Raw genomic sequence first — 26762 nt, 5'->3', positions numbered from 1 at the left:
AAGTTCACACAGCTGGGAGGTGTTGGAGATGGGGCTTGAACCACCTCTGTCTTATCGCAGCATGTGAACTGACCCTGCGCCTGAGTCATGATCAGGATGGTTTGCTTTCCATGGAATTTTACTCACCTGATGCTAAAACGTCCGTAAGGCAATTGATCGGTGAAAATACTGGGACTCAGAGAGGGGGAGTGACCGGCCCAAGGTGACACCAACTACAGTTCACGCCTCCTGAATCTAAGTCCAGTGTTCTTTCCACCACATTGAGCTGCTGGCTGTTCTGCTGCTCTCCCAGAGTTTCTGGCTCTGAAGACCTGAGTCTAATTCTCCAACCCTCACCACCTGGCACTAGATCGAGCAGGGCTCCTTAGGGAACTTCACGATAGCTCCATATGTGATGGCTTGGGGTTTGGGAGGGGTTTGCAGGACAGTTAGTGGCAAACTCCAGCTGGAACCACAGGGTTCCCGAGTCAGAAGGACCTCAGCAGTCATGTGCTGCAACCCTCCCACTATAAAGGAAGGAAACCTGAGGCCCTGAGAGGGAAAGAAACCTGCGTGGGGATGCACAGCAAGTCGTTGTTTGGACTAACGGTGACTTTCCTTACAGCCTGTGCCCTGTTGAGGGCAGGCAAGCAGTGAAGAGATGGAGCAGTCATTTAGCACTGGCTTCGGCCTTGGAAGATTTCTTTTTTTTCTTTTTGATTTAATTTAATTTTATTATTATTATTTTTTGGCCACGCCGAGTGGTCTTTGGGATCTTATTTACCAGACCAGGGATGGAACCTGTGCCCTCTGCAGTGGAAACGTGGAGCCCTAGCCCCTGGACCACCAGGGAATTTCCAGTCGTCTATCATCTTAATTAAACTGTGTGAAGTTAGCTTTTAGCTCCTGGCAGGCAAGATCCTCGTAGGCTGGGAGCAGCTGTGTCTGGATTCAATAAAAGCAGTGAAGCCCAGCCAAACTGGAGCGTAAAGTCCCTTTAAAATGACAAAAAAAAAGAAGAAGGGGGGCAAGATTTTAATAAAGAAAGAAAGAATCAAAACCCAAACCTGACTACCCAGCAGAGCACCTTGGCAGGATGCATTTGGAGTGGCCTGTCCTGGCTGCCACACCTGCTGTGCACACACCCTGGCCCAGGCCCAGTGCTGAGGACTTTCCAACACTGAGCTCACTTAATCCACCCAACAAACCTGTCAGATGCTATTTTTGTTTCCATTTTGCAGATGTAGAAATTCAGGCTCAGGGAGGTAAAGTGCCTCTCCTGTGATTTCTTAGGCAGTGACTTTAGAGTTCACTTATCAAGTAAGATAATGCATGGGATGTGTTGAACACAGTGCCAAGTGCATAGTAAATGCTCAATAAAGTTTGGGACTATAAGATCCTACCAACTGAATATGGTAAAACCAGGACTCAAATTCAGACCTCTCCAATTCCAGCCCTGTGCTCTATTTTGATTATCTGGGGTCTCCCCGTGCCCCAGCCCTGATCAGTTAAACCTTGATTGATTTGAACTTGGCTACCCAGAGCTCACAATTAGGTGTTTTGTTTTTTTTTTTTCCTGAGCTTTCTACTCAGAATAGTAAAAAAAAAAAAAATCCACAGGAAACAGACTAGGATTCAGAATTTAGTCTATGAAGACAATTTCTCAGGAATATTCTTTTTTTTTTAATATTTATTTATTTGGTTGCACCGGGTCTTAGTTGTGGCACGTGGGACCTTCTTTGCAGTGTGCAGGATCTTTAGTTGCCGCATGTGGGATCTAGTTCCCTGACCAGGGATTGAACCCGAGCTCCCTTTGGGAGCATGGAGTCTTAACCACTGGGCCACCAGTGGTGGCCTCTCAGGAATATTCTTTAGTTAATACCCACTCCAGCCAGCTATCTGCACCTCTCTGTCCTCAAGCCTAAACAGGGAGTGACACATCATAGATGCTTAAAAACAACTTGTGGAGGAAAGAAAGGAAGAAGAGAAGGAAGTAAAGAAGCTCTCTGGCAGGACCTTAAGTCCCCAAAGAAAGATTCAGATACATTGTATTTATGAGACATTCTTTGCTAAAGAAGAAAGGATTCCTAACACATTTTGGAATTTTTAATTTTAAACATCAAGGATATACAGGTTAGGGATATACATGTTAATCAGGAATTCAGTTAAGCAGAATGGTTGGTTGCTGGTTCTGGTTACTTGAGGTCCAGCATAATAGCATAGCACGCAGAAGTGCATGGTGCCCCAGGGGCTTGGCTCAAAAGAAGGCAGAGTCAGCATCTCCGTGGCCTTCTGTTAACCATAAGCAGCCAGACAAGCAGGGAGGATGTTGGGGTCCGAGAACAGCCAACGTTTATGGTATAGCTGGGAGGCTACATCTTTCTCACTTCATTCCCTACACAGCCCTGGCTAGTGTTCCTGGCCAGTCCCATTCCCTTTGTCAGCCTGAGCTTCTGGGCAGAGGCTGGTAGGACAGCTGGTTCTGGTGCTGACAGGACAGCTGGCTCTGAGGCTGGCACCTGCTCAGTCGCTGGCATTTCAGAACCTCAGGGCAGATGCTGGCTTGCAGGGTAGCACCTGGGTGGGCTGGGATTGGTTGATTTGGTTCAAGGTTAATTGCAGGGCTCCAAAACCCAGATATCCCCAGGTGCCAGGCAGGGAACATACATGAAAGAAGCTGCCAGGTTGGAACTATACTGAAATCCAGCTCTAGCTGGTGGTTTCCAAACAGGATTGAGGACAGTGTTGCTAGACATGCCAGTTTCTCAGAGAAGCAGGACATCCAGATTTCTGTCATTGCTCTTAATTTAAAAATCCTTTTTTTTCTTTTTTGCCTGTGTTGGTCTTCGTTGCTGCATGCGCACTTTCTGTAGTTGTGGCGAGCAGGGGCTACTCTCAGTTGCGGTGCGTGGGCTTTTCATTGCAGTGGCTTCTCTTGTTGCAGAGCACTGGCTCTAGGCGCACGGGCTTCAGTAGTTGTGGCTCGCAGGCTCTAGAGCGCAGGCTCAGTGGTTGTGGTGCACGGGCTTAGTTGCTCCGCGGCATGTGGGATCTTCCTGGACCAGGGCTCGAACCCGTGTCCCCTGCATTGGTAGGCAGAGTCTTAACCACTGCGCCATCTGGGAAGTCCCTCTTTCTTTCTTTCTTTTTTTTTTTTTTTTAACTAGATGACTAGTTTATTGTAAAAGGATGTAACACAAGAACAGCCAGATGGAAGAGATGCACAGGGCAAGGTATGGGGGAGGGGCATGGAGTGTCTATGCTCTCCAACCACAGCACTCTCCCAGCACCTCCACCTTTTCACCGACCTGGAATCTCTGAACTGCATCCTCTGGGTCTTTATAGAGGCTTTTTTTCATTGGCATGGTTGAGTAAGGCATTGGCCATTAGGCTGCAGATTTAACCTCCAGTCCCTCTCCCCTCCCTGGAGGTCGGGGGTGGAACTGAAACTTCCAACCCTCTAATAACACAGTTGGTTTCCTGGCAACCAGCCCCCAACCTTAGGGCGGTGGGAACATCATCTCATTAACATAACAAAAGACTTTAAATCACTTAGGAAATTCCAAGGGTTTTAGGAGCTCCAAAGTAATTTAAAATTCTTCTTCCTTTTTTTCTTTCCTTTTTTCTCCTCTCTCTCTCACTCTCCTTCCTTTCTTTTCTTTCTTCCTCTTCTTTCTTCTCCTCCTCCTCCTTCTTTTTAAAAGATAAGCACACAATGGGTTCTATTTACAACCCCTGGATAAGGAATTGAGGAGAAAAAGGCTGAGGACAATATAATCTGCCAGGGCTAGGAGGGACCACAGAATCTATCTCACTGAAAATAAACTAACAGGTGGCCCGTGGACACACCTTCTCATTCCCCCAATCTCATTTTTGGACATTCAGAGCCAAGCCCAGGGGAGGTCATCTCGTCTTAGTTGGCCCCTGCTCCAACCACTGCCGCTCCAGGAGATGGAGCTGGTAACGTTCCCAGCAAGAGCCTCTTTCTCCACGTTGGGCCTTCAAAAGACACCTCAGTGAGTATGAATGGTGCAGTTCTAGCTAGTAGGATGTCAGTGAAATGACACATGACCCAAGTCCTCTTTTCCAGGAAGAGTTTGCTATTTAGAGAGACTTGAGGTGAACTCTTCTAAGTGAAGAATTCTATCTTTATTAATTTAAAGTACCCTCTGGGAGTTCCCTGGTGGCCTAGTGGTTAGGATTCCAGGCTTTCACTGCCATTGCCTGGGTTCAATCCCTGGTCAGGGAACTGAGATCCTGTAAGCTATGGGGCCAAAAAGAAAAAAAAAGGCACCCTCTAATGCTAAATATGACCTTTTTAAAAGAATTACGATAATAAAACATTTATTTGTTTATTCCTCAGTATAGACAAGGCATTTTTTATAAATCCAATATAATTTTTGTAACAACCCTTTGAGCTAAGTATTTATGTATATTTTCCAGATTATGTGGTAGATAAAGGTGGCCACAAATTCTTTGTCATTTCTCTCTTGGAGGGGTGGGTCTAGCTCCCCCCACTTGAATCTGGTGACCAGCTATAAATTGGGGTTCCCACGACTCCCACCTCAGAGGTCAGTAGTTTGCTAGAATGACTTACAGAACTCAGGGAAACATTTACTTACGTTTACTGGTTTATTGTAAAAGATATTATAAAAGGTACAGATGAATGGCCAGGATGAAGAGGTACATAGGATGAGGTCCAGAAGGGTCCCACGTGCAGGAGCGTCTGTCCCTGTGGAGTCAGGATGTACCACCCTACTGGCATGTGGGTGTGTCCACCAACTCAGAACCTCTTCCAACCATGTAGTGCTAGGATTTCTATGGGGGCTTCATCACATAGGCATGATTAATTATTAACTCAATCTCCAGCTCCTCTCCCCTTCCCAGAGGTTGGGGGGCTGGGGCTGAAAGTTCCGAGCTTCTGATCATGGCGTGTGGTCTTTCTGGTGACCTGCACCAATCCTGAAGTTATCCAGGAGCCCCCCAATCATTGCCTCATTAGAACAAAAGACACTCCTATTGCCCAGGAAATTCCAAGGGATTTAGGAGCTCTGTGTCAGGAAACAGGGTCCAAGACCAAATATTAGAATAAAAAATGCTCCTAAGTACCCTTATCATTTAGGAAATTACAGAAGTTTTAGGAGCTCTATGCCAGAAATGGGGCAGAGACCAATATATTTATTTTTTATTATTTCACAAGTTGTATTGTTTATTGAAGAATGGAGAAGGCTGCCAAGGGTGTTCACTGCAACAAGTATTGTAATGTATGGATAAGGAAATCAAGGCCCATAAAGTTTAACTAACTGCCTAAGGCCTCATGAGAAGCAGCAAAGCTAGAATTCAAACATGGCCTATAGGAGACATTCAATTTTTACTTCTCCTATTTAAAAAAAATTGGGGACTTCCCTGGTGGCCCTGTGGTTAGGACTCCACACTCCCACTGCAGGGGGCATGGGTTCAACCCCTGGTTGGGGAACTAGGATCCTGCATGCTGCATGGTGTGGCAAAAAAAAAAATTGTTTTATGATCACTTTTTTAAACTCTTTTTTTGGACCACACCCTGTGGCATATGGGATCTTAGTCCCCAGACCAGGGATTGAACCCTCACCCACTGCAGTGGAAGTACAGAGTCTTAACCACTGGACAACCAGGGAAGTCCCTCTAACAACTTTCATAGATAGACATGCAACAGTGTTAATTATATTTATCATATTATACATTATATCCCTGGTACTGATTTATCTTTTAACTAGAAGTTTGTACCTTTTGACTACTTTCATCCAACTCCCTCTCCCCTGATCCCCTGCCTCTGGTAACGATCTCTTTTTCTATGATTTAGTTTGTTTTTTGAAGTATAATTGACCTAAAACACTGTGTTACTTCCTGATGCACAATATAGTGGTTTGATATTTCTACACATTTCAAAATGATCACCGTGATAAATCTAGTTACCATCTTTCACCATATAAAGATATTACATCATTATTGACAGTATTCCTCACACTGTACATTTCATACCTCTGATTCATTTATTTTGTAACTGGAAGTTTGTACCTTTTAATCTCCCCCACCTGCTTTTCTTATCTCCCCACCCTACTCCTCTGGCAACCACCTGTTTGTTCTCTGTATCTATGATGCTGTTTCTGTTTTATTGTGTTTGTTTGTTTTTAAGATTCCACAAATAATTGAAATCATATATTGTCTTTCTCTGTCTGACTTATTTCACTTAGCATAATACCCTCTAGGTCCATCCATGTTGTCGCAAGTGGCAAGATTTCATTCTTTTTTATGGACCACATCTTCTTTATCCATTCATCTATCACTGGGCCCTTAGGTTGCCTCCATATCTTGGCTATTGTAAGTATAAACATAATTTTAAGTTAAAAAACCCCAACTAGTCATGCATTTTGTTTTATAAATCCAGTGGTAATAAAAAGCTCATATCTGGGACTTCCCTGATGGTCCAGTGGTTAAGAATCTGCCTTCCAATGCAGGGGACATGGGTTCGATCCCTGATCGGGGAGCTAAGATCCCACATGCCACGGAGCAACTAAGCCCACGCGCCACAACTAGAGAGAAGACCGCGTGCCACAACTAAGACCCAACACAGCCAAAAATAAATAAATAAATATATATTTTTTAAAAGCCCATATCAAATGCCAGCAGTCCTTTGTCCCAGCTTTGCCCACCTCTAGCTCGTTGTGTTGCCTACATGCATCTCTTTTAACCTGTTTCTTTTGGCATTATCTCACTATTTTAAGATAATGTGCTTATACTGCTATTTTGTGATTTAAAAATTAAAAGCAGTAATTATTGATTAAAGATTTAGCTTTCTTACACCTGCACCCTAAAGTCCCTTCCTCCCCTTTTAAAATGAGGTTCTGTCACAATACAGCCCTTAGGGTTAAATAATCAGTATGTACATTATTATGAGTATGTAAATATTGTTCACTGCTGTGCTGCGTATTGATAGTTTAGGTACTTCCCTGGTGGTCCATTGGGTAAGACTCTACTCTCAATGCAGGGGGCCCGGGTTAGATCCCTGGTTGGGGAACCAGATCCCTCATGCATGCTGCAACTAAGAGTTCACATGCCACAGCTAAAGATCCCTCATGCCACAACTAAGACCCACCGCAGCCTAAATAAATAAATAATAAAATAAATTTTAAAAAAAGTATTGATAGTTTACTATGATTACCTTTCCTTCTTTGTAAAACTTGTTTGTTTTTCCTGTGGTTAATAATGGCCATATTTTCCCATTTGCTTTGATATATACATACTTATCCAAATGCTCCAACAGATCTGTCAGTAATTATTCCAAATGCTTAGACAAGTCAGATAAGCTCTTAGTTTTATTTTTTCCCTGGAGACCTTCCTTTGATTGCTTTCCGTATTCCTGCTTCAACTGAACTGGCCACATTTTGGTCAGCTGCCCAGCTGCCATTTGGAAACCATCATTTGGTTCTTCTGAGGTAGATTCTTGGTTTCCTGGATGCTTTGCCTTACACTTTCTTGCTTTACAACTCTTTTGCTGAAGCATATTCTCCAGTGACTTTCTGAGAAAGGCTACACAGGATGTAAATTTATGTACCCTTTACTTACCTGGAAATGTTTTTGTTTCAGTCTCACACTTGATTGAAGGTTTGGTTGTGCACTGAACTCTAGGTTGAAAAGTTTCACTCAAAAATTATGAAGGCATTGATGTGTCATCTTCTAGCTTGCAGTGATGCCAAGAAGCATGCCCTCCCTGCCCACCACTATCTCAGAAAATCTTTAAGATTTTCTCTTTATTTCCAGTGTGCAGCTCTTAAAATTCAATTTACTGGCTCAAATATGGAGACTCATATCTTTCAGTTCTGCAAAATTTTGTTGAGTTATTTCTTTGGTAATATCTGTCTTTCTCTGCTCTCCCACTTCCTGCCCCTGTCCATTTTCTTTCTTCTCTATTTCTGGAATTCCTGTTAGTCAGATGTTGGATCTGAGTTGAAACTCTAATTTTCTTATCTCTTCTTTCCCATCTCTTTGTCAGTGAAAGCGCTGAGTCCTAACCACGGGACAGCCAGGGAATTCCCTCCATCTCTGTCTTTTTGTTCTGCTTTCCAGGGGATTTTCTTAACTATCTTTAACTCTTCTTTGATTTATTTTTAAATTTGGCCATCATACTTTTAATTTTTAGGTGCTGGTTTTCATTTTGTTCATTTTTCAAAGCATTCTCTTCTTGCTTTATAATTGTGATATCTGCTTCATTTAATTTCCCTTCCCTTAGGAATTCCCTGGTGGTCCAGTGGTTAGGATTCTGTGCTCCACTGCAGGGCGCCCTGGTTGGGGAACTAAGATCCCGAGAGCAGGGTGGCGTGGCCAAAAAAAATTCCCTTCTCTCTAAAGAACTCCTTTTAACACTTCTTTCAAGGCAAGTCTACTGGCAACAAATTCCCTCAATTTTTGTTTGTCTGAGAGAGTATTTCTCCTTCACTGTTGAAGGATGATTTTACAGGATATAGAATTCTAGGTTTCTGTTAACATTTAAAATATTTCACTCAACTCTCTTCATGCTTGCATAGTTTCTGAGAAGTCAGATGTCCAGTTGACCCTGGAACAACATGGGTTTGAACTGCAAGGGTCTATATATAGTGGATTTTTTTCAATAGTAAATACTGCAATACTACACGATCCGCAGTTGGTTGAATCTTTAGATGCAGAACCGCAGATATGGAGGAACCTCGGATACAGAGGGCTGACTGTAAATTATATGGAGATTTTCAAGTATGTAGAGGGTTGGAGCCCCTAACCCTCATATTGTTCAAGGGTCAACAGTAATTCCTTTTTTTTTTGTTTTTTTTTTGGCCACACTGTGAGGCTTGTGAGATCTTAGTTCCCCAACCAGGGATTGAACCTGGCCCCTGGCAGTGAAAGTGCCAGTCCTAACCACTGTACTGCCAAGGAATTCCCTTGTAATTCTTAACCTTTGCTTCTCTATAGGCGTTTTTTCCCTCTGGCTTCTTTCAGGACTTTATCTTTGATTTTCTGTATTTTTTGAAAATGATATGACTTGGTGTCATATATTTTGGCATTTATCCTGCTGGGTGTTCTCTGAGCTTCCTGGTCTGTCATTAATTAATCAGGTGCCTGAAATTAATTTGGGGGAAATTCTCAGTCATTATTGTCTCAAATATTTTTCTGTTCCTTTCTCTCTTTTCCTTCTGATATTCCCATTCTGTGTACATTATTCCTTTTGTTTTTCCACAGACTTTTTTTTTTTTTTCTATTTGCTTTTCAGTTTTGGAGGTTTCTATTGAGATATCCTGAAGCTCAGAGATTCTTTCCTAAGTTGTATCCAGCCTGTACAGTATAGGCATTCTTCATCTCTCCTACAGTGTTTTTTATCTCTAGCATTTCTTTTTGGTTCTTTCTTAGAATTTCCATCTCTCTGCTTACATTGCCCATCTATTGTTCTTGCAGGCTGTCTGCTTCATCCACGAGAGCCCTTAGCATCTTAACCATAGTTGTTAAAATTCCTGGTCTGATAATTCTAACACTCCTGCCATATCTGAGTCTAGCTCTGATGCTTGCTCTGTCTCTTAAAACTATGTCTTTAGGGGCTTCCCTGGTGGCGCAGTGGTTGAGAGTCCGCCTGCCGATGCAGGGGACACGGGTTCGTGCCCTGGTCCAGGAAGATCCCACATGCCGCGGAGCAGCTAGGCCCGTGAGCCATGGCCGCTGAGCCTGCGCGTCTGGAGCCTGTGCTCCGCAATGGGAGAGGCCACAACAGTGAGAGGCCCACGTACCGCAAAAAAAACCCCAAAAAACTATGTTTTTTGCCTTTTAGTATATCTTGTAATTTTTTATTGATAGCCAGACATAATGTACTAGGTAAAAGGAACTGCTGTAGATTGGCCTTTAGTAATAAGGTTGCAAGGTGTAAGGGAAGGGGAAGTGTTCTGTGGTCCTATGACTGGATCACAGTCTCTTAGTGAGCCTGTGATGGACTGGTTCACTAAGAGAAGGACTATGGACTTCACTTATCTTCTCCCTCCAGTCCCCTCAGGGTGGCTAGAGTGGGATGGAGTTGTGTGTTTCCCTTCCCTTAGGTCTGTTAGGCTCTGATAAAATCCCAGTAGGTTAGGCTCTGGTTAAATTTTAAGTGTCTCCTGAGGGTATATCTTATTAACAAGAACAGAATGCTCTAGCACATTTCAAAATGGTTCCTTTTACCCTCCTCCGCTGGAAACATGAGGGATTTTTTTCTGATGTTTACTATGAGAACCTGGTAGAACTTCAGGTTAAACCCACAAAGTCACAAAGTATGCTCCCTTCCCCCAGTAGGACTGGATTCCTTGGTGGGTTTTTTTTGGCTGCACTGGGTCTTCATTGCTGCACGCGGGCTTTCTCTAGTTGTGGCTACTCTTCATTGCGGTGCGCGGGCCTCTCACTGTGGTGGCTTCTCTTGTTGCGGAGCACTGGCTCTAGGTGCACGGGTTTCAGTAGTTGTGGCACACAGGCTCAGTAGTTGTGGCTCACGGGCTTAGTTACTTCGTGGCATGTGGGATCTTCCCAGACCAGGGCTCGAACCCATGTCCCCTGCATTGGCAGGTGGAATTTCAACCAGGGAAGCCCTTCCTTGGTATTTTTATTTCTCAGATTTGTCCACACTGAGCCTCCAGCAATTCATCAATTACAGTTCAGGTTTCCTTACCCTGGCACTGACTCCCACAGAGGTTTCTGCTTGTGGGTTTCTGCTCTGTATTTGTCTGTCTTTCTCTCCAATTCTGGGGGCAGTGGTGTGCCTTATAATCTGACTTATTGTACATATCTAAGAAGAGTTGACTTTCCAGTTTGTTCAACTTTTTACTTGTGTTAGGATGGAGTGGCCACTTCCAAGCTTCTTACATGTTGGACTGGAAACACATCAATTTCATTTTTAATGGAAGAATATCCAAATAGGCATCTTGTGCCTATTCCTTCCCCCCTCCCCACCCCACTGCCCCCTCAGGAAACACAAAGTATTTGGAGGACAGGGTGTCTGCCGTCTTCCTTCTTCCTGACGACAATGTCTCTGGCCTTCCTCCACACCTATGGAAAAATTTTTCATTGTATCATAGCAATGAATTACCAAATCTGGATTTGCAATACTGAATCTACATCTAGCACATGTACCTACATAATTAGTTTCTGTGATTATTTGATTGGTCTGATTCCCCCACCAGATTGGAGGCCATGATCTAGAAGTGGCCCTGCCCCAGTATAGGGACATCATTCAGAAGTGCTAGGCAGCAGTTCACCAGGAACCCTAATGACTCAGGACTGGACTGTCCTCTGAGGCCATAGGCTCCTCACTTTCATAAGCCGAAATTACTCAGAGGCGACCTCTATTGACTAAAGGAAGAAATTGCAGTTACCCTCCCACCCCACCCTCCTTTCCAGTACAGGGAAATGACCAACATAATCCCTGCTATCTGCCAGGCATTTCACGTACATTATGCCATTTGTCCTTGGATTTATAATATTTGCATCTATAAGATGGGCACCATCACTCCTACTTCATAGTCGAGGAGAGTGGGGTTCAGAGAAGTGAACTAATTTCTGAGTTCCCACTGTAAAGAGGCACTGCTGAGATCCACCCCAGGTCTGTCTGAAGCCAAAGCCTTTGGTCTGTCCACCAGTCCCCTGCTATTCAAAGTGCAGTCCAAGGACCAAAGCATGGGCGAAGCTGGGAGCGTTAACAATGCAGACTGCAGGCCCCACTCCAGATCTACTGAATCAGAATTTGTATCCTAAGGAGATAAAAATTTTGTATGCACATTAAAGAATGAGAAGTACCCTGACTCCCAGGAAGTGCTAGGGGAACCTCTGCCTGTGCCCTCCTGAGGAGAAACTGAGTTTTCGCATTTCTTCTGTAAACGTGGATTTCTGGTTATAAAGCACTTCTGTCATTTTTCTCATGTACTTTCTTGACATTGGCTCTCCTTTATCCTGGGAGGTAAGTAAGGTCAGTGATGATCAGTCCCATATTAGAGATTCTGGAAACAGAAGCCCAGAGAGGGGAAGCGACTTGCCCAGAGCCACCAGCCAACAGGCATCCCACAACTTGACACAGTTTGGATGGGACAGTAAGTCAAAGGTTTTAGGGTCTGATGTTGGTGCCAGCATGAGGGCTGGAGGTTCCTGAGCTTGCCTTCCAGGGTCAGAAATCACCAGACTGAGAGCCCTCTGCTCACTTGTTCATTCATGCACGGCAAGAGGGCTCCAATTTTACTCCCTGGGCACACTGTGTAACATCTCTCAGCTTTCACTTTTGCATAGAGTTGTCATGAAGACCAAATGTGAATGTTGCAAGTTAAGTGCTGGCACAAAGTAAGAAATCAACAAGTGTTAGTTGATATTCATTCAGTCATTTGTTCAACAACTACTGAACACTTGCTATGTGCCAGGCACTGGCTAAGATACCTGATGGACAAGGGAGATGTGACCCTGCTCCCGTGGAACTTACAGTCTAACAGGGAGACAGACACTGATTAAGTGCTTACAAGTCTTGACTTGAATGAATTTGGCTGGGCACTTGCCTGTGGCCTAGATGTAACCTTTCCTTCCCTCTGTTCAGAGAAAGTGAAACCAAACCTCAAGCTCTTGGCCCACTAGGCAGGTGTGAACCATGGCCCAAAGCTGTCCCACCTGTCTAGTCTTGCAACACGTTTCCTCCTTGGAGAGGGTCCCCACCTCCACCAGGAGGGAGGGGTCTTTGCAAAATACCCGAACAGGGATGCGGAGTGTGGTAGAAGGTGGGCGGGTTCGACTTTATTCTGAGGACCAGGGGGAGCCGTTGCAGACCATGTCAGAATGCTCTGCTCTCACCTCTGCTGCTCTCCCACACCCAGGTAATGCTCCACCGACAATGGCCACTTTCCAGTTCCTCAGATCACAGGGCATTTGCACATGCATTTCCCACAGCCTGGAAAGGTCTCCCCACCTCTCTTCACTTAGTTCATTCTACTCATCACTCAGGGGCCAGTTCATATGTCAATTCCTCCAAGAAACCTTCCTTGACTCCCCAGGGAAGCTTCAGACCCCCAAATATAACATTCTGTATTTTCCCTTCTTGGCATTTATTACAACTTGCATGTTTATATTTGTGATGACTTGCTAAGCATCAGTCATCCCCAGTAGACTGACAGCAGAGCTGGTGTGTTTTGCTGAATATCTTCTCCCCAGCGCTGAGCAGTGAGAGGCTCCATAACCAGGACAATAGCGCCTGCTCTCAACACCTGCCTCTGAAAGGACAAAGTGGGAGGGATACTCAGGGGTTTGAAGCTCACCCCAAAACTTGAGGTCAGGGAGGGTCATACAACACAGAAGCTAATCTGAGGCTGCAGTGGTGCAGGGAAGACACAGGAAGGACTTGAACCAAGGTAGAGGCAGCAGGACAGACCAAGGCGGAGTCCCAAGTCAGTGGGGAAAGTCTGATGGGATGTGGAAGGAGAGAGAAGTGTTAAGAACCACTTGCAGGTTTCCGGCTTGGGAAAGGGAGCGTGATGGGCCCATTCTTGAGTAAGGGGTCACAGATGGTGAGGCCAAACGGCCTATCGCACCCCAACCCCTACTCCCACTCCAGCCCGTCTTCCTCCTGTCAGTGGCCTGGACTGTCCCTGGCACCAGACACAGGCCACGCAGCTCAGCAGCACAAGTCCCTTTTTATTAACCATCCTCCCTGGTCTGAATGTGCAGAAGTAGAAAAGAAACAGTAAAATGCCCTGGCAGAGAGAGCAGGGAAGGTGCTCCTGAGGTTAGGCCAGATTCCAGCTCATTTTCCCCATACATGCCCCCAGCCCTCACTGAAATCCAACATTAGGAGGCAGTGCAGCCCTGCTGCTGATGGGCCCTCCTCCTGACTGTATCTGGGGTGGGCACTGGCAGGGCCTGGTGCTGTGCAGCAGGCGGAGGGAAAACGGCCACGTGGGTCTGGCCCCCAGGGAACGTGAGGAAAGGCAGGTCACCCAGTCCGGGGGTCTGAGCAGAAGCCTGTTTGGCCCCAGCAAGGCCCTGCTTCTTCGGTCTCACTGTCCTGAGGGCAGGGATCCCTCTCACCCCACCACTGCGTTCAGAGGTTTTAGGCAGGAGGGAGAACGCTAGGTGTTCCAGGCAGAGGAAGCCTGATTCGGTGCCTAGGCTTGGCCTAAGTGAGTGGCCAAGGTGTTCAAAATATGAAAGGGGAAAATATCCTTCCTCACCCCGCCTGGGGCACAACGTAGGTGCGACCTCAGTGTGATCGACAGGCCGCCGAGGCCAGGCCTGGTAGACCTGTGGAGCTGAGGAAGTGGACGAGAGAGGGTTTGGTCCACCCCCCCCCCCATACTTATGTGAACAGGAGAGACTGAGCTACATAGAAAAATGGGGTGGTGGCGAAGAGGTGATGGGGGACAGGAGCAAACAAGATCCAGACTGGAAGGGAAACTTGTAGGCTGGCATGACTACACTCAGATGTTGCCTAGTCAGTGGCCACTCAGCTGCCTTTCTTGTCTCCAGGGTACCAGGCTGGGTTGGCAGGGAAGGGGGGACGTGCAGGGCAGGGAGAAGAGAAGCAGCCATTCAAAGTGAAGATGCCAGACAGGTTCACCTTGATCCTCACCAGCCCAGCCTGCATGGGGTTCCCAGCTTGCTCCCTCACCCACCCTTGTGCCTCTGAAAAGAGGGACCCATCAGGAATCTGAGAGAGAAAAGCACACTCCCCGCCTTGGGGAAAGTTAAGGGAGGAGTACTCACAGCACCGTGGCACGGGACGGCCCCTGGCCCCTGGCTCAGAGCTGGGCTGGCACCGTTTGTAAACATTAGACTTGGTGATGTCTGGGGATGGAGGAGCAGAGGGATGCCTGGACTATCAGGTCTGGGTAAGAAGACAGGGCGAGGCCCCAAAAGGCTTGGGAAATGTCAACCAGCCATGGGCAAGAGGGCTCTCAGGCTCACCGCAGGCCCAGGAGGCAGTGGACAAGGCATCCATCTGCCTGCCTCGGCGCACCTGTATGATTTCAGTGCTACCTTTGGAACTTGCTGGAGGAAGCCACTGCTGGCTGGGCTGCCGACAGACTGGAGCAGGCACTGAGCCCCGGGGTAATGAGCACAGCCCCTACTCAGGGCAGGCTTCTCTGTGGAGGATGGCAGCCCTTGGTCCACACTCTTTCTCCAGAGGGAAGTCAGGCTGAGTTGTTCCTTCGGAGACCTACCGACTCTCTTCACCTGTGGCTTCCAGGCATGGAGAAATTGAGAGGTGGAAGAGGGGGGAAGGTTCTTCTGTGACACGAGACCTCCTCCTACCATTCATGGCACTGCCAGGATGCGGGGGCAGGAAGGGAGCTGTCCAGGGTTGTGGGGCCTGATTTCACCCCAGAACTGTCCCTGGAAAAGGATGTCCAGATGTCATCCCACCAGTAGAGGGGAATGATGCTGGACTCAGGGTGGTCCTGAAGCTCTACGAGATGGGTTCCAGGGTCCAATGGCAAAGGCCAAGAATTCCCTGGGAGGCACTGATTATGCCAAGAGATCCACAAAAATGGCGTTGGCTGTGGTCTGGCCGAAGATGAAGGCTCCCAGGGTGACCAAGAGGACTCCGTAACTGACCATCGCCCACCAGCTGTAGAGCAGAGGGTGAGAGAGGGCCTGGTCAGTCGATCCACTTGTGAATTTGCCAACTTCCATATATATATATATATATATATATATATCAGTTAATTACTCTAATTACTTATACCACTTCTCCTGTGGGAAGAGCACTTCCTACTTCTCAACGACTTTCATACAACAGTTTATGGGGCTGGGTGTATGATCCCTAGACTATGGGTAAAGAGGCCAAGACCTAATGGGATTAATTGACTGGTCACAGCACACCAAGGGCAGGACCAGAATTAGAATCATGTCTCCTGGGACTTCCCTGGTGGTCCAGTGGCTAAGACTCTGAGCTCCCAATGCAGGGGGCCCGGATTCCATCCCTGATCAGGGAACTAGATCCCACATGCCGCAACTAAGAGTTTTCATGCTGCAACTAAAGACCCCCGCGTGCCATAACTAAAGATCCTTCATGCCACAACTAAAAGATCCCACATGCCATAATGGAAGATCCCACGTGCTGCAACTAAGACCTGGGACAGCCAAATAAATAAATATTAAAAAAAAAAAAAAAGAATGCATATCTCCTGATGGAAAGATGGTCAGGAAAAAGCAGGTCACATGGAGTGATCCATTTCATTAAAAAAATAAATAAATAAAAAAGGAGACATCTGCAAAGATATGTATCAAAAATAGCTACAGGGTTACAACTGGAATTTTTTCTTTCTTTTTTTTTTTTTTTTTTTTTTTTCCTTTTTTTGCCCGCCTGGCTTGTGGGATCTTAATTCCCTGACCAGGGATTGAACCCATGCCCTCAGCAGTGAAAGCACAGAGTCCTAACCACTGGACCGCCAAGAAATTTCCTGGTTATATCTGGATATTAAAGGTGATTATTATTTTCCTCCTTAGACTTGTTTGTATTTTTAAAGTTTTCTATAATCAATGAGTATTACTTGCACAATATATTTTTTTAAAAGCATGCAACCTGGTCATAACTTCTCTACCATTCAGGGACATGCACATATTAAAAGAATGCAGTGTTTTGCAAAATGTGGCCTATACACACAATGGATTATTCAGCCTTAAAAAGGCTGCTACAACATAGATGGACCTTGAGGACATTATGCTAAGTGAAAGAAGCCAGGTACAAAAAGATGAATACTGTATAATTCCAGTTACATGAGGTACCTAGAAGAGTCAAATTCACACAGACAAAAAGTAGAATGGTGGCGGCGAGGGGAGAGGGAATGGGGAATTATTGTTTAATGTGTACAGAATTTCAGTTTAGGATGATGAAAAGGTTCTGGAGGTAGAGGGTGGGGATGGTTACACAAAAATATGAGTGAACTTAATATCACTGAACTGAACACTTTAAAATGGTAAAAATGGTTAATTTTTTAAACATGTAGTGTTTTGTATCCATTAGACTAACAAATATTGAAAAGGCTGCTATATACAGTCCTGGCAGGGGTGTGGGGAACAGGGCACTTTCATTCACTGCTTCTGGGACTCTGACTGGTACTGCCTTTTTGGAGGGTAATTTGAACCCGTGTGCCAGAGTAAAAATGAGCATGCCTTATGATGGAGCAATTTCCTTCTAAGAATCGATGCTACTGAGATCCTCGAACAGCTGTGCCAAGGTGTACATGCAGAAGTGTGTTCACATTCAGGACACATTCAAACAGCAAAATATTCTACGGCCATGGAAAAAGGAAGCAGTAGATCTTCTTGTGTGGACATAGAATGATCTCCAAAATACGTGGTTAAGCAAAAAAAGCAAGTAGCAGAAAAGTGTGTCTGGCATGAAACCATTTTTGAAAAAACCTAACCAGACACAAAACCCCATGTGTCTGTGTATACGCGTGCATAGCTTTATGTACACAGACACATGTGCACGCACAGAAACAGTCTACAAGGGCACAGGCTGTGCTGATCTCATGGAGCTCTCTCAGGAGAAGGGAGCGGTGGGGAGCGGGCTGTGGGGTAAGAGGGACTTCCATTTTTTTCTCTAAAATCCTCAGTAGTTGATGACTACTAAGAACCTGCTGTATAAAAAAATTAAATTAAATTAAAAAATTAAAAACAAATCCTCAGTAGTATTTGAACTGTTACAACTAATATGTTACACATTTTAAAAGAAGTATTTTAAAAAGTTTTTCAAAGTACACAAGTCTCCTGACTCCTATCCATTTAAAGGCCACCCCCCATCCAGTACCTCCCTGAGAGGACCACGGGCTGGGCCCTGCTTTACCTGGCTGGCTTGACTTCCTCCATCTCAGAGAGTTTGGCTTGAATGAGGCACAGCCCTAGAAGAGAAGAGGTGGCCCTGGGAGCTTGGGTGGGCACCCCCCCCCCCCACCCAGCAGTCCAGCCTCCCCCTTTGCCAGGAGGCAGTGATGGTGGGTGGAGAAAGGCCTGTGTTTACTCCTCCACACATTCCGCCTCTGTCTCCACTCTGCACCCAGCTGGAGACCTGGCATCTGGTCTCCCAGGAGGAGCCAGCACCTGCCAGGCACCCCTTGGGCTGCATGCAAGCCCCAGAGCTAAAGGGGCAGCACAGGGAGGTGACTCAGTGGTGTCTACATTGCAGGGCCCTTCCCAGTGCACTTCTGAGCAGATGTGTCCCCCTTGCTCCAAGCAAAGTGGCAAGGGATTTCCAGGTGGCCTCCTAGAGAGAAGTAAGCTGGGTACAGGCAGAACTCATGACTGGGCAGATAGGACAGTTGCCCAGGGATCTGGTGGCAGACTGTGTCTGAAACTCAGGTCTCCCGACCCATGTCAGGGTGCCACCACCAGACCCTAATTACCCCGTCATGGGCTGACCCACCCAGATCCCTGATAGTCGGGGAGTAACAGGTACCTGAATGAAGAGTTAAGAGTATAGGCTGTGGACCTAGACAGACTTGGGTTTGAAAAGCTTCTATTAGTCTTTAGCTGAGTTTGTTAACCTCTAGGCAAGCTTGTTACCCTCTCTGATCCTCACACCTCCTCACCAGTGAAATGGAGATGACAACTACACCTTCTTTGCAGGAGATAACGTTTAAACACACAAGAGCCTGAAGTGGGTGATCAATAACCCGGGAGGTGACGCGCTCAGGCCAGGAGGCCCTGGGAGAGAGTGCTGCGGGGATGCCAGGGGTCCACACCTGGGAAGACGAAGATGAAGCAGGCGGCCAGTCCTCCAATGACCGAGATGACCTTGCCGATGTCAGGGATGAAGAGCGCCAGCAGCAGGGTAAGCAGGAACCAGACCAGCGTCTGCAGTACTCGCCGCCGCCGCTCCCGCCCCACGTCCTCCTCCACCGGCATCCCCTGGTAGCGCAGCCACAGGCCTTCGACCACCGCCCTGCCCACACAGAGAGCGGCTCAGAGGCGCCGCTGCTAACAGCTCCCCACCTCCAGCCAGGGAGCCAGACCCCCGACTGGGTGGATTGTAGGTAAGACTCTAACCCCTGGGCCTCAGTTTCCTCTTCTTTGAAATGGGCCTAGCAGCACTCTTCTCAGGGTTGCCGTGGGGACTGGACGGGATGGTGAATGGGAACGGCTTAGTGCCTTGCCTGGCCCAGGACTAGCACACCCCATGGAAACATATACTACTAGTCTCCTGAAAAGGAAGGGTCTGGGGTACCCAGAAAGCAGGGTGTTCAGGAAAGGATCTGGACTAGAGGTTCTCAGAGGACTCACAGAATGTTCTGGTGACTCTGGGACAAAGGGGACCCCCAAAGACCTGGCTGGGAGTATTTGCAGGGCCATGCGAGGCACTGACTCTTTCCTCTGGGCTTCCAGTTCTCCTTCTATAAAATGGATTCTACACAAGGCCCATGTTCAAAGGGCTTTCAGAGGCCCTGGTGAAAGGGAGCACCCCGGTGGGGTGGAGAGGGGACTCACCGCCCACAGAAGTGCAGGATGGGATAGGAGGTTAGCACGCTCAGGATGAAGAAGGCGCGGGCGACGGCCACAGCCATGTCCTCCGATGGGTAGGACAGGAGCACATCGGGGTCCACAGCAGCTCCAAAGGTCAGGAAGCCACAAATGCCTGAGGGCAGGGACAAGAGGGCTGGGTCCAGGCGACCCTCGGAGGGTTAGGGCCATGGACTGTTCACTGCTGGGTCCAGCAGCAGGTGGGGAGATGACGGAGCAGCTCTGCAGGCTAAGACTGAGGCTCAGAGGGGTGTCGAGGCTGGGATCAGAAGCCTCCCTCCCTGACTTCTCACATCTCCCACCCCCACACCGTCACCTTTCTGATCTTGAACTCACCCAGCAGTTCCTGTCTCAGAGCTTCCGCATTAACATTCTGTCTGCCCATCTCCTCATCATTTAGGTCTCAGCTGCGTTGTCCCCTCCTCAGAGAATGCTTCCCCGCCCAGCCCGTCCACAATAATCCCTGCCCCCAGGCACTCCCTCACACCACCCTGTTCTGTGTTCCTCAGAGCACTCCTCTCTCTTGGAACTTCTTTTTTTTTACTTGTTTATTGTCTGTCGCCCCAGGAGAACGGGACTCTGCCTATTTGCCACCCTTGTTCCTGGCTGTGTCTTCAGAAACTAGAACAGTGCTGGTCCTGAGAACCATCTGTGGAAGGAATCACAGGGCCATTCTTTGTGGTCTCCCAGCGCTGCTCCCTCACCCAAACCATTTTCTACACAACACCCAGAGCCGGGTGTCCCCGAGCCACGCCCCTGCTGAAACGTTTCCTCTCTGCCTCCCAACAGTCCTCAGGGATCAGGCTGTGTTCCCTGTCTGGCCGTGCTGCCCGCCACCCACCCTCAACTCGCTCCACTCCAGCTATGCAGACCTTCTTCTGTCCCGGCCTCAGGGACTTGATGTTTTCTGGTTCGTCTGTCTGGAATGTTTTTCCCCCAGCTCTTCAGATTCTAGCTCCTTCTCATGATTTGGCCTTCCCCAGTTGCCACCTCCCCAGAGAGGAGCCACCTGTGACCTACCCACCAAAGCCAACCCCACGCAGTCCCACTCAACCCCACTCACAGCTTCCTGCTTCCCTGTTACCATGGCACTCACCACTGTCTGGATTTCCTTACTGATTCCTGACTTGCTCCTGTAAGACTCTCTCTCCGACTAGATTGTCAATTCCATGAGGGCAGGACCGGGTCTATCTACCTCCATGGCATCCCCCACGCTGAGAAAGTTCCTGGGACTTACTAGGCACCCACTGAGAGCTGCTGAATGAATGCATGCATACATCTTTCTCATTTGGGCAGGAGGAGGCCCAGGGTGGCCCAAGTTCAAGCCAGTGCCTACAGAAGTGTTTGACGTGTTGGGAGCGCAGGGCTGTCCCCAGGAAATCCTGGGCCAGACGACCTGGGGACAAAGGGGGAAAGTGGGAGCCCTCTAAGCCCTGCCCTCGGAGGGGAGCACTCACCTGTGCCCATGTAGACAGCAAGGGCTATGACCATGGCGGCCGTCACCACCCCACCCCAGGTCTTCACCTCAGGCCGCCGCATGCTGTTGAAGACGGGAACACTGCTCACGTGGCACTGTCAGGGTGAAGGGCGGGGTCATGGTGGGCAAGTGACCTCACCCCCAAGGATAAGGGGCAAGTCCTGGGGCCCCCACTCCGTCCTTCCTTCCAGGACTCCCCCATCCTGCCTGTAACGTGGATTCCATCCCAGGATGGGGAGTGAGCTAAGGGGACAAAAGGGACCTTGCAACTAGCACCTGAAATCCGAAGCAGATGGTGGGCATGGCATTGAACACAGCTATCCAGGAAGCTGGCCTGCGGACAAACACACAAGATGCTGCTGCCCGGGAGCCCCTCAGAGTCACCAACCGCCGCCATGCTCTTACTCTTCATTCAGCCCCCCACGGCCTCCACCAGCCAGCATGCACACATTCAACCCACAGAAGTCTGAGGACTGGGAGAGGACACATCTCCATTTACAGGTCAGTAAACCGAGGCTCTGGAAGGCCCTCCTGGGACCAAAATCCAGAACTTTTGGCTCTTGCACTTGGGCTTTTGCTTCTCTGATTTGTTCCTTTCAAGAAAAAGGAAACTTTTTTTTTTTTTAATTAAGAAAATGGATTCATCCTTACGTGGAAGATACAGATATTACAGATAAGCACATGTTGAAACAGATGTGCAATTCCACCTTGGCAGTTTCCATAACCTGAGGCCTAGTCTCACACTGGCTCATCTGTTGGACATTAGTGGCAAAGTCTCCCTCATCTCCGGCTGTCACTCTTCTCTCCAGCAAAAAGAGATCAGGACCTCTTGCCTCCTTCCTAAAATGACCAATGAGTCAATCCCCAGTGAGCTAATGAGCCTGGGGAAGAGCACCTGTGTGGCTTTTTGATGCCTGACCCAGCACCTCCTGGGGCCCGAGTGGCAGCTTCTACCCCATGTGTCTCCCGGGGGCCCTCACCCACCTGTTCAGGATGTCCGCTGGGGTCATCTCTTTATCAGGCCAGATGTATTTGATGATAACGATGGCAGTGACATACCAGGTGCCCACGACGCTCAGGAAGCTGCCAGGAAGGATAGATTAAGCTTCTTCCCCCCTATCCCCAGCTGCCTTTTCTCTCATTCCATCCCCAGGGACATCCACCCTTAACTTTAGTGACCACAAGTGTCTAATGAACCAACTGGGAGACTATCCCAAACAAAGACTCAAGAAATGCATGAGACATAAGTTTCAGAGAAACAAGCCACATTTAGGAAGCCAGGAGGGGACCAGACTGACACTTGTGGCCACTGGGAAATGAGGTGGTTCAGCTCCATGGCTCAGAGACCACAGCAGGGGGCTGGGCTTCAAAGCACATCTGCTACTTCAATCAGAGCAGCCCAGACTTGGCGAGAGGTGCAAGCAGGGCCTTTGAGAAGTAGGAGATGCTGGAGGGTTGAAGGCACAAATACTGGGAAGTCAACATTAAAGGAAACCTTGGAGACACTGAGTGTGACCCCTTCGATAAAGGATCACAGGAAACAGCTTAGAATCCCACAGCTTTTCAGACTCTGAGCCAGGAAGCTAGTCCCTTCCCTTCATACCAAGCTGCATGGAAAATGCTGCCAGGCTGATAATCCCAAATGATCAAGAGTCCCATCCTCCGTGGGAAAGACAAGGCCCAGGCTAGGAGACGGCCTTCACATATGATTATCATGCATCCCTTCTTTGACAAGGACATTTGGAACTGAATCTCTCACTGATACAAAGAGCCACTGTCTCCCTTGCTACTGACACAAAAGGAAGGTCTTATGCCAGAACCCCTGCAAGCCCCGGTCTACCCTGCCTTGCCCACTCTTGCTGCCCCAGGAGATGAGGTGGCATGGAGCAGAGGGGTTCCCCTGCAGCCCTTGGGTCTCCAGCTGCCTGTGATCAGAGCTGCTGTCCAGCGCAGGCTGGGGTGGGGCCTCCGAACCTGGCATATTTCTGGAAGCCGATCTCCCTGGGGATGGAAAGGGGCAGGATGAAGAGGAAGGCAGTGAGGCTGATGGTGAACTTGCGGTCTGTGTACCAGGGGCTGCCGCCGGCCCCCTCAGGCTCCTTTGCCATCACAGCTATAACTGCACAGGGAGGAAGGAGGGAACGTGATGCCAGGCTACTGCAGGGTGTGGTCCTCCACCTCTGCTGGGACCTCCATCTGTCTAATGGGCCCAGCAGCCAGGAGGGAGGACTCCCAGATGAATGCCGGGCCCAGGCCAGGCCTTGGGCAGGTGCTCCATGCTCTTTCCCACCCACCGCATGACCCCCAGGGCTGGGGGGGTACTGAGGGGGGACCTCACTCTTGTCCTGCTGGTCCCCGATGATGATGAGGAAGGCGATGCAGGTCCCGAAGGTGTAGGTGGCAATGGCCACCTCACACAGCACGCCTGTCAGCTTGCCACACACAGCCCACACCACCTCCTGGTAGGTCCTCTCATTGCTGGCCTGGGAGCAGTAGGCCAGGATGACGAGGCCACTGATGATGAAAACCAGCATGGCCTGTGGGTAGGGGCATAGCAAGAGCGTGTGGGAAAGGCCTGGCAGCAAAGAGCAGCCTGGTCTTGCTCAGCATTTACTGGCCCGGTGCCCAATGCCCAATGCCCATCTGGCAAATTAGCCTTATCTTGCAGGGCAATTTTAATGGATTACTGGAGTTGAGATTTTCTTTAAAAACGGGAAGTTTTGAGGAAAATTTCAAACATACACAAAGGTAGACAGAATGGTATAATGGACCCCTATGTACCCATCACTCAAATTCAAAAATCATCAATTTACAGCCAATCTTGTTTCATCTATTCCCTCTCCCACTCTGGATTATTTTGAAGAAAATACGAGCTATCATATCATTTCATCAGTAAATATTTCAGCATGGCTCTAAGGTATGGGCCTGCTTTTTAAATGTAACCATGAAATTATTAAATATGCAGTCGATGTCCAAACTTCCCTGATAGCTGGGAAGGCTTTTGAAGCCTCATCTGAGCTCAAAGGAAAGAATGCTGGAAGAGATTAGTAATGTCTGCTATGTGTGATGGAGGGGAGAGTGGTAGCATGTGTCTCCAACTGACCACTCCTGATCCAGAGCCTCCCTTTTGAGGTGAAGAGCCCAGACCCACCACTAGAACTGCACCTTTGCCCGCCAGGCCCGCTCACTCACCATCTGCAGCGTGATGCCAGCTGCCACTCCCCCGGCAGTGCTGAAGGCTGCTGGGAAGTTGAGCAGCCCTGCGCCCAGGCAGGCATTGACAACGATGAAGATGGCTCCAAGTGTGGAAGTGGTGCCTCTGCCCAGACCCCCAGGAGGGGCCTCCCCCTCACTCTTGGGGGCTATGTCCACAGAGGGACTCTGCAGCAGACGGGCACGCTCCCCGGAGTCTGTGCTTAAGCCCCACTCGCCAAGGTCACTGTTGATGCTGACCTGGGCCATGGCCCTGGGAGTCCTGTTCCTGCAGGGTCTGTGGGTTCTGTCTCACGACCACATGCCCTGGGGAACTGAGGGAACACCTTCAGCTGGAGGGTGCCACCAGCCTGTTTGGGGCTGTTATCCTAGGAGGCCTGTGGGCTCTGGCTCTCCTCAACCTAGATGGGAAAGGCAGATACTACTGTTATCTCAAGAGACACAGAAAGGTGAAATAACTTTCCCCAGATCAGATGGCTGAGATCCAAACCCGGGTGTGCCGCTGTGCAGAACACTGCACTGGGTGCCACAGTGTGATGGCAGAGACAGAAATGTGTCAGATGTAATTCCTGCCTGCTTCAGGCCTACAGACCTATCAGGTAAATAAGACATAAACACAGAAGAGAGGGGTACTGATATGTCAGCACTAGAGGCCATGCATCGGGCAGGAGTGTCATGGACATATCTCATTCATTCCTTATGACAGTGGTCATAAGGTTCAGAGAGATCAGATCACTCATCCAGGGTCACAAAGTAGCAAGTTGCAAAGCAGGATTTAGATCCAGATCTGTCTGGCTTCCTCATTTGTTTCTATACCACAGGGTCGCGAGAACAATCCTCACCCAGAACTGTGGGTATTTCAATTTCTTACAGGCCAGCATACCTCCCTCCAGAGTCTAAATTCTGTGGAGCTTTCAAAGCCCTTCAAAATTTAGGCCAATTCTTACTTTTCTCCCCACATGCCTGACCTAACCACTGCCCATCACAGGGACATCCCCTCCAGTGCCCCTAGCACACTGCGGGGTTTAGAATGGCTAGCTAGGCCTCTTGGGTAGTCAGATGCTTGCCATTGCTCCTCCTGTGATGGTTGAACAAAGTTGGGAGCCTTAAACTCATTAGAGAGAAAAGGGGGAGTTTGGATGCTCTTAGACATCTGTCACCAAGCCTGCAACCAAGGGACACAGCTCCAGGGGAAATGTCTCCCTGCTGGCTCCAAGTCCAGAAAGATCAGTCAGCTGCCACAGGGCTTCCTCTTGTGCAACCTGCCACCCACCTAGCCAGCAACTCGGCAAAAAATCAAAGCGGTGAGCAGTGGAGGCAGTTTTGGTCTCCCAAGTTTCCAGCGTAGCTCCAGAGAGAGCCCTGCAAAGTTAGCGATGCTTGAGCGGTGAGACCTTGTCCTCCACCCTGCTCACATCTCAGACACAGAGGTCTCTGCACTGGTCTGAAATCTCTCAGCCCCCCTCCCCTCAAGCTACTCTGCTCCATGGTCCCCAGCTTACCTGCTCTTTCCACCCCTCTGGCTTTGGTGGAGGGACAGCTGCTCTACAGCTCCTTCTCCCCAAAGATCTGGGATCTGATTCTCCTCACTTCCCTCTCTGCCCTTAGTTTCTTCTTTTTCAAACTCTACCTAAAATTTGTCAGCAGAGAAAGAGTTAGCTGTTTCTGTGCGGGCCAGCAGAGTGAAGGGAACTGAGGCGCTCTAACTCACGGAGTGGAGCAGCAGCTCAGTTAGGGAAACAGGCCCACGGAGGGAAAGAGGCTAGACTAATGTCACAGCGGCTCGTCGGCAGAGCCAGAACTAGAACCCTGATGCCCACACGCTCAGGCCAGAGCTATAACCACTGCAGTAGGCCCCTCGGATCCCAACCGGAGCAGGTTCCCAGGCCAGCCTGGGGCTGGATCCCAGAAATACGAGGGGTGAGCTGCATTGGAAGGTGGGCCAGGGCGCACCCAGGGCGGGGGGTGGGGGCGATCCTCAGGCCTGAAGCGAGGAGAGTGGGCTGCTGTGAGGTAAACTGCGGACGGGCTCCGGCGCTCGATCCGGGCCTAGGACTGATTAGGTGGGGACAGGCCGGGCTAAGGCGCGGCAAGGGCCGGCCGACCGAAGGCGGGTGTGGGGCGGAGGACGCCGGGCTACAGAGCCCTGCAGGGAGTGGGTAGGGCTCTGCCGCGGTGACGGCCCTGGGGACCCAGGGACCTAACGTTTCCACCTCCACCAACCTGTACCTCCTTTCACTTACCTGCGGTGCTTTGAGCCCGGGCCGGCTGCGGAGACACGTTAGCAGCGGTCACATGACCGCTGGGGCGGACCGCGGGGCACACTGGGAGCTGTAGTTTTCGGCCGGCGTTACTCTTGGACACCAGCTCTCTAATCCTCAACCCAACCGCATTGCGCCAAACCAGCCTCGGCCCCCAGCCCGCCCGTGTTTATCCTGTTACTTTAGTCCTGGCCTCTTGGCCAAGCCGCACCTCCTGCCTCCTAGCAAGAGCATTAGGAGGTTTGGTGTCTTTGCCAGTACGGATGCTGTGGGCCAGAGCTATTTGGCCTCATTATCCTCCTTTGTCTCCCTTCTTACGT

General features: G+C 48.9%; 1 protein-coding gene and 1 long non-coding RNA gene across 14 annotated transcripts in view; one reads left to right on the top strand and one right to left on the bottom strand.

Moving 5' to 3' along the window:
• Positions 1-18775, top strand: part of LOC114907112 — a 37667-nt gene extending 18892 nt beyond the window's left edge. Inside the window, exon 3 of the long non-coding RNA XR_003796633.1 lies at positions 18601-18775. This is a non-coding gene — a long non-coding RNA (uncharacterized LOC114907112). The remainder of the gene's footprint in view (positions 1-18600) is intronic.
• On the bottom strand, positions 10986-26488 carry SLC38A7 (solute carrier family 38 member 7). Of its 13 annotated transcripts, XM_029242242.1 has the most exons (12): positions 26425-26488; positions 25684-25811; positions 25455-25543; positions 24161-24582; positions 22943-23505; positions 21953-22051; positions 21245-21302; positions 20949-21063; positions 19459-19606; positions 18717-18916; positions 17822-17876; positions 12750-15598 (listed from the first exon to the last, which is right to left on the bottom strand). In XM_029242242.1, exons 4-12 carry the CDS (start codon positions 24428-24430, stop codon positions 15496-15498), a joined length of 1611 nt encoding a protein of 536 aa, XP_029098075.1. In that variant the 5' UTR covers positions 24431-24582; positions 25455-25543; positions 25684-25811; positions 26425-26488; the 3' UTR covers positions 12750-15495. The 13 variants fall into 13 exon arrangements, 9 of the variants coding, with proteins under 9 accessions (XP_029098075.1, XP_029098085.1, XP_029098106.1 ...); XR_003796627.1 differs by lacking the exon at positions 26425-26488 and adding an exon at positions 10986-11049 and having other exon boundaries at positions 13290-15598; positions 25455-26371; XR_003796625.1 differs by lacking the exon at positions 26425-26488 and having other exon boundaries at positions 12750-13433; positions 15192-15598; positions 25455-26371.
• Positions 26489-26762: the final 274 nt, after the last annotated feature.

Source organism: Monodon monoceros, unplaced genomic scaffold (assembly GCF_005190385.1).
Source record: "Monodon monoceros isolate NGI ecotype Baffin Bay Population unplaced genomic scaffold, NGI_Narwhal_1 Super_Scaffold_10, whole genome shotgun sequence".
In the NCBI taxonomy this organism is placed as follows: domain Eukaryota; kingdom Metazoa; phylum Chordata; class Mammalia; order Artiodactyla; family Monodontidae; genus Monodon; species Monodon monoceros.
The sequence above is the reverse complement of the archived record's forward strand: the minus strand, read 5'-3'. Positions and strand labels throughout refer to the sequence as shown.

What these genes read in the sequence shown, in the direction of transcription:
- SLC38A7 (XM_029242252.1), bottom strand. Translation starts at nt 24,430, where the DNA reads ATGGCCCAGGTCAGCATCAACAGTGACCTTGGCGAGTGGGGCTTAAGC. An exon ending in CTGGCATCACGCTGCAGATG is followed by an intron (nt 23,506 to 24,160) that starts GTGAGTGAGCGG and finishes CCCTACCCACAG; the next exon opens with GCCATGCTGGTTTTCATCAT. An exon ending in CCATCTGCTTCGGATTTCAG is followed by an intron (nt 21,064 to 21,244) that starts GTGCTAGTTGCA and finishes TCACCCTGACAG; the next exon opens with TGCCACGTGAGCAGTGTTCC.